The following is a 13,954-nucleotide window of genomic DNA, read 5'->3' on the forward strand; positions in this document are numbered from 1 at the left end:
TTTTGATATTTGTTGGTCCTTTGATCAGGATTGAACTGATACAGGAACATCAGTATTGAGTTCCTGATGGAAGTCAATTCTAAGCAACTCATTTGAAATTGTAACCTCTTCAGGCTTTGAAGGAGTGCTCCTTTCCCCCAGTTTTTTCCTGAGAGGTTTGCAATCATTGCCTTATTTTCAAATCTGCAATTTTCTTCGTTTTGACCACATTTCATATTGCGAATGCCTGTCAATATTCTTGCTTTTTGGAGAAGACAAGGAGTAGCGAAGGAATATCTGACTGTGCCTGAAGCAACCAACATTCACCCAGCAGTATCTGCAGACTGGAACACACAGAATGACTTAAACTTCCATTTGCCTGAGGCCTAGTGTCTGCAGAGATATGAATCCATTAGAACAGTTGTCATGGAGCTAGGCCACATGCTGGAAGCAGCCCTACAGCTAAACTCCATCAGAATAGGGCACAATGGGTAGCTTTTAAACTTGTTGCATTAAGGATGTTTCAGGGTTACTTTGGAAACATGGCGAATATTTGCTCATTCCTAAACGTGAAGCAGTTTACAGATGTATTACTTCCTCAGTCGTGCCAATTCATTGACCCTTCCATGTGTACCTACCAGTAATATGTTAAGGTCCTGCAGTTTTTAATGTGATCCTGCTTATTTTAAGTGTGTTTCACAAAGTTATTTTTGTTGTCAGTTGTATAGGTGACCTACTTGCATTACGTGGCGTAGATTCTCACTAGACAAATGACTAATTTTGAGAGACAGAGGTACCAAAAAATTCCTTTTGTTTCAGAGACCTGGGATCCAGGTAGAGATTTCAGAGTCTCTTGCGCAGCTTTGGAACAGTAAATTCAATCTTGAGAGAATTATCCCTGATGCCACCCACTTCTTTCTGTCTGAACTTCCTTTTCAGTTTCATTTTCATTGATTGGTAGTGGCATCAGAGTAAACATAGCATCCAGGTTTTTTAAGGTGAAATAAGTTTTAAGTTGACTAACTTCCTCAGGTCCTGTTGTGAGTAAATGTATCCTTTAGTTTGCTTTCCTCCTGCTTTTCACTCTGCCTCACTGCTGTGTTTACTTAGGGACTGCCATTCATCACTACTTCTCCCTCATCCTAATGAAGATTCACCTCAATCCAAGTTACTGAATACAAGCAGACATCTTCTTGTTGCATCTGACTGCAATGCATTGACCACAAAGGCTTTGCTTTATCAAGAGCACACAAAGTTTATACAATGTTCTACATTTAGATCTGCAGCTTTCTTTCACTGTGTACCCCATTTTGCCAGTGGCCCATATAGTCAGCATCTTTTGTACAAGTCACACCGATCAAACAAGTGCAAGTTTATCAACCCAGTTACATACTACTGTAGAGCAAGTCATTTCAGCACCTAATCCATTTACAAACCCATTGTCAGTAGAGTAGGAAAATGCAGATATACCATTTAGCATTCCTTCTACTTGGTTGTATGTGTCTTGGTCATCAAAGTCTGAATGGGCACCCACTCTCAATCATTTAGCTTGTGTGCAAATAGCAACAATAATATCATGCAAGTGAATATTGGTTTCTGTGACAGCATGTTCATAATCTCTGTCACATGGACCCTCAACAGGCTGCACCTCATGTATTGCTATTGCTCTGTGAACTTGTAGCTCACACGCAGCCTTTGGAAGAAGCATATTCTTTTCTGAATGGGTGAATTCACAATCGTGTATTTACAGTGGAACATGCTCTTTGTTTGGGTTTGAATTCAGAAGAACCAATTGAGCAAGGTAAGGGGCATCTTTAGCTCTGTACCTAATTTCAGCACCTTAGACTAAGAGAGTTCAATAGCAAGAGCGGGGTAGTAGGAGAGAGAAAAAACTTCAAAGGACAGACATCTCTCACTGAATTACTATTAAAATGTTCATTTTCGGGAATTAATTTTGTAGTAACTCCCACTCTTGGAAGTTCGCTATCAGTTGACCCTTTATATTTAGGGATTATGCTTTTTTAAAACCTCTGCACGTTGATAATGCATAGATTGGCTGATGGCTCCTTTTATTTTCATAAAATTCCTTATTTTCTTGTGGTAAAAAAAACTCCCTGCAGCCTCTCCCAATGTACCCCATTCTGAGATTGATAAGACAGAAGACAGACACAGCTATCACATTCAGATGAACTTAGGATGGTGTTTATATGAAACAGTTATCCTAGATAATCTGATTTCAGTGAATATTTCAGTGCTCACATGAATTTTTTAGAGATTGATACCAACATTTAAGAGGCACATGGATACACTTTAGAGGCAGTTGGATAGACACATGAGCAGAGAGAGAATAGGGGGATACAGACAATATGCAGGCAAATGCTATTGGTTTAGAATGGCACCATGGTTGGCACAGTCATGGTGGGCTGAAGGACCTGTTCCTGTGATGTACCGTTATGTGATTTGAAGGGAGTACATTGTTCAGGATATTGCTGATAACAAGGTTTGTTTACTCCAGGTGGCGCTGTTCAGCCTTTGGACTGATAAGAATGGAAAGCAGTCATTGTGTGCGATATGAGCTGCTGGCTGAGATTGGAGAAGGAGCTTACGGAAAAGTGTACAAAGCAAGAGACCTGGAAAACAATGGGAGGTTTGTGGCACTGAAAAGGATTGAGATTCCAAGAACGAAGGAAGGTATCCCTTTCATAGTAATTCGGGAGGTGGCCTGGTTAAAACAGTTAGAAGTTTTTGACCATCCAAATGTTGTCAGGTGAGGTTACTCATGCATTGAAAACCATTCAGATTTCTGTGGATTCCTTCCCCATCTCCTTAAACTGCATACTCATTTATGTTCGCTAAAATTGGCTAATCAGGCTCTTAGTCAACAGTATGATGACTAAAGCCTCAAGTATTTTACCATTGAGGAAGAAGAGGGCATTGGATAGATCGCCTTGTTTCCTGCACATAATTTTGCAGGGGGTGGGACAACTGAGCTTTTCAAGAAGGATGAGTATGACATTGTTGATACTTCAAATAATAGCATCAGAGAAAGAATGAATGAGGACTATTTTCAAAAGATACAATGATTTAGCAGTGAACATGTTCCAGATATGCATATAATTTCATTATCTAGAATGCGTTCCAGATTTGCAAACCCAATTGTTTTTTTTTCATTGAAAGGTGAGCTTCATGCCTCAGTATAGAATCCTATTACAAAAAGAGAAATTGCTGCAGAAATTCAGCAGGTCTGGCAGCATCTGTGGAGAGAAAACAGTTAATATTTTAAGTCGAGTGACCCTTCTTCTTTAGAGTTTTGAAGAGGGTCACTTCAAGTATTTCCAGCATCCACAGTGCTTTGATATATAGAAACCTATTCGATTTGCTGAAACGTCACTAATATTTTTAAACTACATCTCTTCCATTTTTATTCATCTTTTACACTAGGTTCAACCAAGCAAGGGTAACGAGACTTGCTCCCTGATTTAATGTGCTGCATGGGATAGGAACTAATCATGGTCTGAACCACTCTTTATCTCCAGGCCATTGCTACAGCTAGTGCAGCAATGTCCTAAGGGAATAGTTCTTCAGTATCTTTGTTCTCCCGATGGAATAGCAAGCATTAGAACTTTACCAGAAGCTGTGGATACAGTTAGATTTCTGCACAATAATTATCTAACTACCAGCACATTTTGCTTACAATGCCTGTTCTGCTGTAGTTACTCACTGCTATTCTCTGATGAAGCCTATGCACTTGGCCTTGAGCTGTTCTGTGGAGTACAGCTAATTATTCTGTACGTGCAGCTTATATCACTTTTAATTAGACCAGAGGATTACATCATCAGAAAACATTGTATATATTCAGGCAAACTATGTTCCATTTATTGTGAACATAGTTTGTGTAGAGTTGCAAACCAGATGTATAAAAGTGCATTTTTCATGGCCTCTCAGGGAAAGACAGAGTCATACAGAATGGATACAGAATCTTGAGTACAACCAGGTCATTCCAAATATAATCCCAAACAAAAGTAGTCCCACCTGCCTGCTCCTGGCCCATATCCCTCCAAACCTTTCCTGTTCATGTAGACAAGCAAACCACCCTCTGTGTAAAAAAAAATGCCCCTCATGTCTTTTTAAAATCTTTCTCCTCTCACCTTAAAAACCTACCCCTTCGTCTTGAAATCCCCCGTCCTGGAGAAAAGACGACTACCATTAACTCATATCTATGTCCCTCATCATTTTATAAACTTCCATAAGGTATTGACTCTCTTGTCGTAAATTCAGTGTAGTTGCAAGAGAAGTAGTCTAGCTGTCTATACAGAAATGGAGTTTCTGATTTTTTCTGAGACATGATCTGCTTCTCTCACCAGTGATCTGCAATTTATGAAGAAGTGTCCATGGTCAGAAGTTTTTCAGATATCTGATCCAAACAAAAAGTCACACATATACATATGTGCATTTTAAAGATTGAGAATAACTCCTGTTTATCTTTAGCAGCACTGGTTTAGATTTAACAGGCATCAGTCAAACAAAATCAGTACAGCTCAGTCCATTGTATGAAACTTGACTGATGCTGTACTCCTTGATTTGGACAATGTGTGCTCAGCAAATGTTTCTAACGACAGTTACAATTCAGTCTGCATGATGCTGACTTTAGCAGTTCATCAAAAGTCTTGTGATTGCAAGCTCTGAACCGAACTTTAAGCAGAAACCAAATAAGCATATAAGGAAGGAAGAGATAAAAGGGCTTGTTGATAAGGTTAGAAGAATAAAATTTGGAGGAAGCTTGTGTAGACTGTAAACTGACAGCATAAACCTTTAGGACAAATTGCCTGTTCTATTTACCCTGAATTCTATGCCAATCAGTTTTGGGTTATGTCTCATTATAAGCGATTCAGCCATGTATCTGTGGACAAATAATGGCCAAAATTAGGCACTTATATGACATTAATGGCCTATTTTCCATAGTGACTATAGCAGTCTCTCAGAATAACTTATCGAAACCTTACAGTGTGTCCTTAATTGCACCTTTAAGATGTTAGACCATCGCAAGGTGCTTCATTGGAGTGCTACCAAACAAAATTCAGCATTGTGGAAATGAAAATTGTTCCCTGTCTTATTCAGGTTGTTTAACGTGGAGCTTAGTTCGCGGACAGATGAGGTGATGAAGTTGACACTTGTGTTCGAACTCGTTGAGCAAGATTTATCCATGTTTCTGACAAAGGTTCACAAGCCAGGCCTTCCTCATAAAGAAGTAAAGGTAGGCCAGCTGTCATATAAATCATGAGAGCTTGCATGCCCCAGCGCTCTGATGGGTTAGAAGTTAGTGAAAAATGATCGAAAGCGTTGGTTACTTCAAACCTTCAAACTCATTCCTGAGTTCGGTTGACCCCAGTTTGTGAGACACCAGATCGTTCTGCATGTGTCAGTCAGATGAATGTGGAATTTTGTTCAATGTTTGATTGTTAACTGTGTGACCAGGCCAACTACTGACAGAGGAGGAATGAGTAAATTAATTTATCGACATGACTTGAAAGATTGTGGAATTTTGTGAGTTTTGTGAGTACACAAATGCAACACATCCGAGTGTCTTTGACCTTGTCCATGTCCAACCCGCTGAACTGCTCTCTGCCTGCAAAGTTGGCCACACACCTAGTTTCCCAATAATCATTTTCTCTCCTGTTTATATTTGTTCAGGGAGGGGTGTAGGTGTCCTCATGTTCTGCTGCACAAATACCGGGGACTGACTGAACTTCGAGTAAATTAGTCATTCAGAAGAAGACTAGTCGACTGATTAGGAAGGTTAGTTCACATTAAATCCAGGGAGAGCTAGCTATTTGGATACAAAATTGGCCTGAACACGGGAGAAAGAGGGTGGTGGAGGAGGTTTTACTTTGGACTGGAGGCCTGTGACCAGCATTGTTCCACAGGGATTGATGCTGGGTCTACTGCTTTTTGCCATTATATAAATGATTTGGATGTAAGTATAAGAGGAATAGTTAATAGGTTTGCAAATGACACCAAAATTGGAGGTGTGACAGACAGTGAAGAAAGTTATCTCAGAGTACAACGGGACCTTGCTCAGATTAGGCAAGTGAGCTGAGGAGTGGCAGATGGAGTTTGATTTCGCGAAGTGTGAGATGTTTTATTTTGCTAAGGCAAAGCAGGGCAGGACCTAAACAGTGAATGGTAAGCCAAGCAAGGAGATCTCGGGGTGCAGGGTCATAGTTCCTTGAATGTGGAGTCACAGATAGACAGTGTAGTGAAGAAGGAGTTTGGTAAAATTGCCTTTATTTGTCAGTGCATTGAGGATAGGAGTTGGACTGTCATGTTGTGGCTGTACAGGACTCTGGTTAGACCATTTTTAGAATACTGCGTTCAATTCTGGTTCCTGCAATAGGAATGATGTTGTGAAATTTGAAAGGGCTCAGAAAAAATTTACAAGGATGTTGCCAGAGTTGGAGGGTTTGAGCTATAGGGAAAGGCTGAACAGGCTGGATCTGTTTTTCCTGGAGTGTCAGAGGCTGAGGGGTGATCTTTCAGAGGTTTATAAAATCATGAGGGGCAGGGATAGGGTAAATTGCCAAGGTCGTTTCCTTGGGTGGGGGGAGTCCAAAACAGGAGGGCACAGGTTTAAGGTGAGAGGGGAAAGATGTAAAAGGAAGCTAAGCAGCAACCTTTTCACACAGAGGGTAGTGTGTGTGTATGGAATGAGCTGCCAGAAGGAAGTGGTGGGGACTGGTACAATTACAGCATTCAAAAGGCATCTGGATGGGTGTATGAATAGGAAGGATTTAGACAGATATGGGCTGGGTGCTGACAAATGGAAGAGGTTAATTTAGGATATCTGGTCGGCATGGACGGATTGGACCGAAGGGTCTGTTTCCATGTTGTACAACTCTATGACCGTATGACTTTAAGAATCATATCAAACATAAAAGTTTAGCTGTTTCACTTTCCATTGATCGTGCCAAACCTGCATTCTCTGTTGTTTTATTTCAGGCTTCCAGTACCCACAGCATTTTGTTTTCTATTAACAGGGTGGAAGGATGTAGCCTATTTGCAGGCAGCCTGTTCCAAGGGCAGGCCTCAACTGACGTATCTGTCAGGAGATGTCGGTCTAAAGAGCTGACTGTGTGAGTGTGTGTGTATGTGTGTGTGTGTATATGCGCATGGATATTTTGCAGAGTGCCATCAGCCAACTCATGACTCACACTGAGCTGGCTTGAAGCCTCAGCCCAGATTCTGCCAAAACTTAACTGTGGAAGTGCAGATGACAGGAGTCCTCAGCATTCAAAGATTTGACTCCTTCCAGCGATTGTAGAACTCAAGGAACTTTATTTGACAAGTGCCTGACACTTGTTCTGGAGAGCTCATCAAATGTGGAATGTTTGCATTTGAGCAAAGAAGAGGACACGCTTCTCGTCCAAAATGGCTAGTTTTCTTAGAATACCTGGATAAGTCAGAGTGCATGTGGCTACAAAGGCTTCCCTTCAGAACCTGCAAAGCCCCCACAGAAAGAGCTACCTCTTCATATCCGGTGATTGTGACTCATAGTTGCCTGTGAATGAACAGCTCAGGGATGCTGATCTCAATGCATTTGTACCACTTGTTCACAGACTGGATGTTGTAGATTGAGTGACGTGGCCTATCTCACTATTGCTCGAGCTTATAATGCTTTTTCTTGTGTTGGTTGAGTCCATGTGCAGAGGAACCTCGATTATCCGACATTCGATTATCCAAATTTCGGATTATCCGAACAAGATCGCAAGGTCCCGATGCTTGGCTAAACTGTGTTATCCGGCATTTGATTATCTGAACATTCGATTATCCAAACAAAATACTCCCCGCCCGTGTCATTCAGATAATCAAGGTTCCTCTGTCTTTAAGATAGGCATGAGGAGGAATTTCTTCTCTCAGAAGCTGGTGAATCCATGGAATTCCTCACTGTAGAGGGCTGTCTAGGCTGGGTCCTTAAGTATATTTGAGGCTGGGATAGACAGGTTTCTAATCAGTTGAGGAAATCAAAGGTTGGGTGGGGGGAAAAGGCAGGAAGTGGAGTTTAGGAATGTCAGATCAAGTATGATCTCATTGAATGGTGGAGCAGGCTTGATGGGCTGATAGACTTCTGCCATGATGTCTTTTGGTCTTACACCTGTCAGTTTGTTGAGAAGACCTAGCAGGGTGTTGAGAAGCCACTTCAGGTGCTTGGATTATTCTGAAAATATCCTCTAGAGACAGTAGCAAGGATTCTCATAGATTGCTGCCCATATAGCTAATCCGACTCTCCTAGATCTCAAGGATGTGCTTATATAGAGTATAGTGTGCGGTTTTGGGGAAGGCTGTTCAGGCTGTGGAGTATAACAAAGGTGTACCAGACTGATTCCTGGGATAGCAGGACAGACATATAAAAGGAGACTGGACCAGTTAGGACTATATTCACTGGTGTTTAGAAGAACAACAGGGCATCTCATAGAAATCTGTGTGTCAGAACACGGAGTGCTGGAGAAATGGCCGTGTGAGAATCCGGCGGCACCCTTTAATGCCTCAGCCAAACCCAATAGGCAGTTCACTGCATCTTGTCTGACCCAAAGTGTCAAGAGCTGAGGCCCAAAACTCCATGATGTTGGACTCTCTGAGTCTGTCTTTGATGGTGGAGAGCAGTCCAGAATCGCTTGGATATCCCCAGTTAGCAGACACTCAACATTCTAGACTAGTGGCATTGCTAATTAGAAATGGTATAACGGCTGCAGAAAGGAAGTTTGAGGGGGATCTGCCTCTGGAGGTAGTATGGGCTGAAGTCAGAAATAGGAAAGGTGCAGTCACCTTGTTGGGTGTTTATTATAGGCCCCCCAATAGCAGCAGAGATGTGGAGAAACAGATTGGGAAACAGATTTTGGAAAGGTGCAGAAGCCACAGGGTCGTAGTCATGGGCGACTTCAACTTCCCAAATATTGATTGGAAGCTCTTTCGATCAAGTAGATTGGATGGGGCGGTGTTTGTGCAGTGTGTCCAGGAAGCTTTTCTAACGCAGTATGTAGAGTGTCCAACCAGAGGGGAGGCCATATTGGATTTGGTACTCGGTAACGAACCGGGACAAGTGGTGGGCTTGTTGGTGGGTGAACATTTTGGTGATGGCGACCACAATTCTGTGACTTTCACCTTGGTTATGGAGAGAGATAGGTGCGCACAACAAGGTAGATTTTACAATTGGGGGAAGGGAAATTACGATGCTGTAAGACAGGATTTGAGGAGCATACGTTGGGAGCATAGGCTGTTAGGGAAGGATGTGGTGGAAATGTGGGACTTTTTCAAGGAGCAGATACGACGTGTCCTTGATATGTATGTACCGATCAGGCAGGAAAGAAATGGTCGTGTGAGGGAGCCTTGGTTGACGAGGGAGGTTGAATGTCTAGTAAAGAGGAAGAAGGAGGCTTACATAAGGTGGAGGAAACAAGGTTCAGACAGAGCAGTGGAGGGATACAGGATAGCCAGAAGGGACCTGAAGAAAGGGATTAGGAGAGCTAAGAGAGGGCATGAAAAATCCCTGGCGGATAGGATCAAGGATAACCCCAAGGCATTCTATGCATATGTGAGAAACCTGAGAATGACGAGAACGAGGGTAGGTCCGATCAAGGACAGTGGTGGGAGACTGTGTATTGAGTCGGAAGAGATAGGAGAGGTCTTGAACAAGTACTTCTCTTCAGTATTTACGAACGAGAGGGACCGTATTGTTGAAGAGGAGAGTGTGAAACGGACTGATAAGCTAGAAGAGATACCTGTTAGGAAGGAAGATGTGTTGGACATTTTGAACAACTTGAGGATAGACAAGTCCCCCGGGCCTGACGGGATATATCCTAGGATTATGTGGGAAGCAAGAGAGGAAATTGCAGTACCGTTGGCAATGATCTTCTCGTCTTCACTGGCAACTGGGGTGGTACCAGGGGACTGGAGAGTAGCGAATGTTGTGCCCCTGTTCAAAAAAGGGAATAGGGATAACCCCGGGAATTACAGGCCAGTTAGTCTTACTTCTGTGGCAGGCAAAGTAATGGAAAGGGTACTGAGGGATAGGATTTACGAGTATCTGGAAAGACACTGCTTGATTAGGGACAGCCAGCACGGATTTGTGAAGGGTAGGTCTTGCCTTACAAGTCTTATTGAATTCTTCGAGGAGGTGACCAAGCATGTGGATGAGGGTAGAGCAGTGGATGTAGTGTACATGGATTTTAGTAAGGCATTTGATAAGGTTCCCCATGGTAGGCTTATGCGGAAAGTCAGGAGGCATGGGATAGAGGGAAATTTGGCCAATTGGATAGAAAACTGGCTAACCGGTAGAAGTCAGAGAGTGGTGGTAGATGGTAAATATTCAGCATGGAGTCCAGTTACAAGTGGAGTTCCGCAGGGATCAGTTCTGGGTCCTCTGCTGTTTGTAATTTTTATTAATGACTTAGAGGAGGGAGTCGAAGGGTGGGTCAGTAAATTTGCAGATGATACAAAGATAGGTGGAGTTGTGGACAGTGAGGAGGGCTGTTGTCGGCTGCAGAGGGACTTAGATAGGATGCAGAGCTGGGCTGAGGAGTGGCAGATGGAGTTCAACCCTGCCAAGTGTGAGGTTGTCCATTTTGGAAGAACAAATAAGAATGCGGAATACAGGGTTAATGGTAGGGTTCTTGGTCAGGTGGAGGAACAGAGGGATCTTGGGGTCTATGTACATAGATCTTTGAAGGTTGCCACTCAGGTGGATAGAGTTTGTAAGAAGGCCTATGGAGTATTATCGTTCATTAGCAGAGGGATTGAATTCAAGAGTCGTGAGGTGATGTTGCAGCTGTACAGGACTTTGGTTAGGCCACATTTGGAGTACTGTGTGCAGTTCTGGTCGCCTCACTTTAGGAAAGATGTGGAAGCTTTGGAGAGGGTGCAGAGAAGATTTACCAGGATGTTGCCTGGAATGGAGAGTAGGTCGTACGAGGATAGGTTGAGAGTTCTCGGCCTTTTCTCGTTGGAACGGCGAAGGATGAGGGGTGACTTGATAGAGGTTTATAAGATGATCAGCGGAATAGATAGAGTAGACAGTCAGAAACTTTTTCCCCGGGTACAACAGAGTGTTACAAGGGGACATAAATTTAAGGTGAAGGGTGGAAGGTATAGGGGAGATGTCAGGGGTGGGTTCTTTACCCAGAGAGTGGTGGGGGCATGGAATGCGCTGCCCGAGGGAGTGGTAGAGTCAGATTCATTGGCGACCTTTAAGCGGCATTTGGATAGGTACATGGATGGGTGTTTAATCTAGGATAGAAGTTCGGCACAACATCGTGGGCCGAAGGGCCTGTTCTGTGCTGTATTGTTCTATGTTCTATGTTCTAGTGTCTGAGATCTGTAATGAAAAGGAACATAAATGGTAATAAATGATATTACAGCAAACTTTTTAGTAACTGGACCTACAGGATCAGGAGTGTACCAGTTGATCAGATATTCTGGTGGACTAGAGATTCACATAGGCAAAAGTGAGGACTGCAGAAATCAGAGTCCAGATTATAGTGGTGCTGGAAAAGCACAGCAGGTCAGAATGTCATTCCTGATGAAGGGCTTTTGTCCGAAATGTCGATTTTTCTGCTCCTTGTATGCTGCCTGACCTGCTGTGCTTTTCCAGCACCACTACAATCTAGAGATTCACATAATCAATATAAAAACACCCAGTAAATAATAGAAATGTAATGCAGGGGTTTACACATCACTGCTGTATAATAATGTAACTTTGCCTTAAGTAAAACTTACCAGCAGAGAACCATCTCAGTTGTACCTCAGCTGACTGCATTGTGGAGATCACAATAATAATTCTGGTATAATTTTTGCCGGTATATTGAGAATGCCAGTTCATAAGGTGCCGGATAAAACAGAGTTTGCTGTACTGGGATGAAACGATCACAGCTTCATATGGATCATGAGAGTTGTATTGCTGGAGGTGGAAATGAATGTTGTAGTGGAGGATGGAGTGCCAGACAACTGGGTTGCTTTGTCCTGGATGGTGTCGAGCTTCTTGAGTACTGTTGGGGCTGTACCCATTCAGGCAATTGGATAATATTCCATCACAACACTCCTGACTTGTGCCTTGCAGCTTGGTGGGTAGGTATTGGAGAGTCAGGGGTTGAGTTACTTGCTGCAGAAGTTCTAGCCCCTGACCTGGACTTAAACCACAGATTCATATGGCTGATTGAGTTCAGTTTCTGGTCAATGGTAATCCCCAAGTTGCAGATTTCGGCAATGGAAGTGCCACTGAATGTCAAAGGAAGATAATTTGATTCTCTCGCTAGAAGTGATCATTGCCTGACACTTGATTGATCCAAATGTTGCTTGCCACATATTGTCAACTCTCCCTAGTTTTGAGGATGATGTCTACTTACATGTTTCATCTTTGAGTTTTCGTGTGGCTGAACAGGCAGTTTCTCAACCTGACGATCATTGGACATGTGGAGTGGACATATCACAAGGTAGTGGGATCTGGAAGGCAGGATTTGCTTCTGTTTCCTTCCTTTTCTGCCCCTCCTCTGCCTCATCTTTAAAACAAAACAGAAATTGCTGGAAAATCTCAGCAGGTCTGGCAGCATCTGTGGAGAGAAAGCAGAAATAAAATTTTGAGTCCAATGAATTGAAGTGTTCTGAAGAACAGTCACTGGACCTGAAACATTAACTCTGATTTCTCTCCAGTGATGCTGCCAGACCCTGCTGAGATTTTGCAGCACTTTCTGCTTTTGTTTCAGATGTCCGGCATCCACAGTTTTTTTCTCATCATTAAAACGTTTGGACTCAGATAGGATTCAGCCTGTTGGGCAGGTTGTCCCCATTATGAGCGATAGGTAACTCATCTCTCCTAGTCAGTAATGTCAATGCTGGCTCACTTTAGGGAAAGCTTCACAGTATCTTTGTAGTGTTTTATTTTCTTTCTGTGAAATGCTAGTCTTTTGGGACTTGAGACAACCCCAGAACTTAATTGGGGTAAATGCTTTTCAACCATCTCGAGCCCGGTCCATTGTAGTTGATTTGACAGAAGTTTTTAGGCACTCTAAATGCTTTTAGACACTCCTTAAATGTTGCCAAACCCAGACCTGGTCAGTCAAATATTCCACCTCCCACATATGTTGAAGGAGAGACTCCAGACTCAACTGAGCACTTCCCATACTTGGCAATCACTTTTGTCCAAAGATTGCTAGTTATCAAGCCAAGCCTGAATGTTGTCTTGCCACAGACTAAGAAGGACTGCTTCAGTTTCTGAGGAGTTCTGAATGGAGCTGAACAGCATGCAATCATCCCCTCAGACGTGGTTGACGATGCTGTCTCCCCTCAGATGTGGTCGACGATGCTCTCCACCGCATCTCCTCCACTTCCTGCTCCTCCGCCCTTGAACCCCACTCCTCCAATCACCACCAGGACAGAACTCCACTGGTCCTCACCTACACCCAACCAACCTCCAGATACATCGGATCATCCTTCGTCATTTCCGCCACCTCCAAACAGGCCCCACCACCAAGGATGTATTTCCCTCCCCACCCCTATCAGCGTTCCAGAAAGACCACTCCCTCCGCGACTCCCTCGTCAGATCCATACCCCCCACCAACCCAACCTCCACTCCTGGCACCTTCCCCTGAAACCGCAAGAAATGCAAAACTTGCGCCCACACTTCCCCCCTCACTTCCCTCCAAGGCCCCAAGGGATCCTTCCATGTCCGTCAGAAATTCACCTGCACCTCCACACACATCATTTACTGCATCCGCTGCACCCGATGTGGCCTCCTATACATTGGGGAGACATGCCACCTACTTGTGGAATGTTTCAGAGAACACCTCTGGGACACTGGCACCAAGCAACCCAACCGCCCCGTGGCTGAACACTTTAACTCCCCCTCCCACTCCGCCAAGGACATGCAGGTCCTTGGCCTCCTCCATCGCCAGATCCTGGCCACACGTCGCCTGAAGGAAGAGTGCCTCAT

General features: G+C 43.5%; 1 protein-coding gene across 1 annotated transcript in view; it reads left to right on the forward strand.

Annotated features, from left to right (window-relative positions):
- Positions 1-2,525: 2,525 nt before the first annotated feature.
- LOC140465561 (cyclin-dependent kinase 6-like) overlaps positions 2,526-13,954 on the forward strand; it is a 29,751-nt gene continuing 18,322 nt past the window's right edge. Inside the window, exons 1-2 of the mRNA XM_072561102.1 lie at positions 2,526-2,746; positions 5,098-5,233. Of these exons, the coding sequence (XP_072417203.1) occupies positions 2,526-2,746; positions 5,098-5,233 (357 nt within the window). The remainder of the gene's footprint in view (positions 2,747-5,097; positions 5,234-13,954) is intronic.

The sequence above is a fragment of the Chiloscyllium punctatum genome, chromosome 42 (genome assembly GCF_047496795.1).
Source record: "Chiloscyllium punctatum isolate Juve2018m chromosome 42, sChiPun1.3, whole genome shotgun sequence".
NCBI classification, from domain to species: domain Eukaryota; kingdom Metazoa; phylum Chordata; class Chondrichthyes; order Orectolobiformes; family Hemiscylliidae; genus Chiloscyllium; species Chiloscyllium punctatum.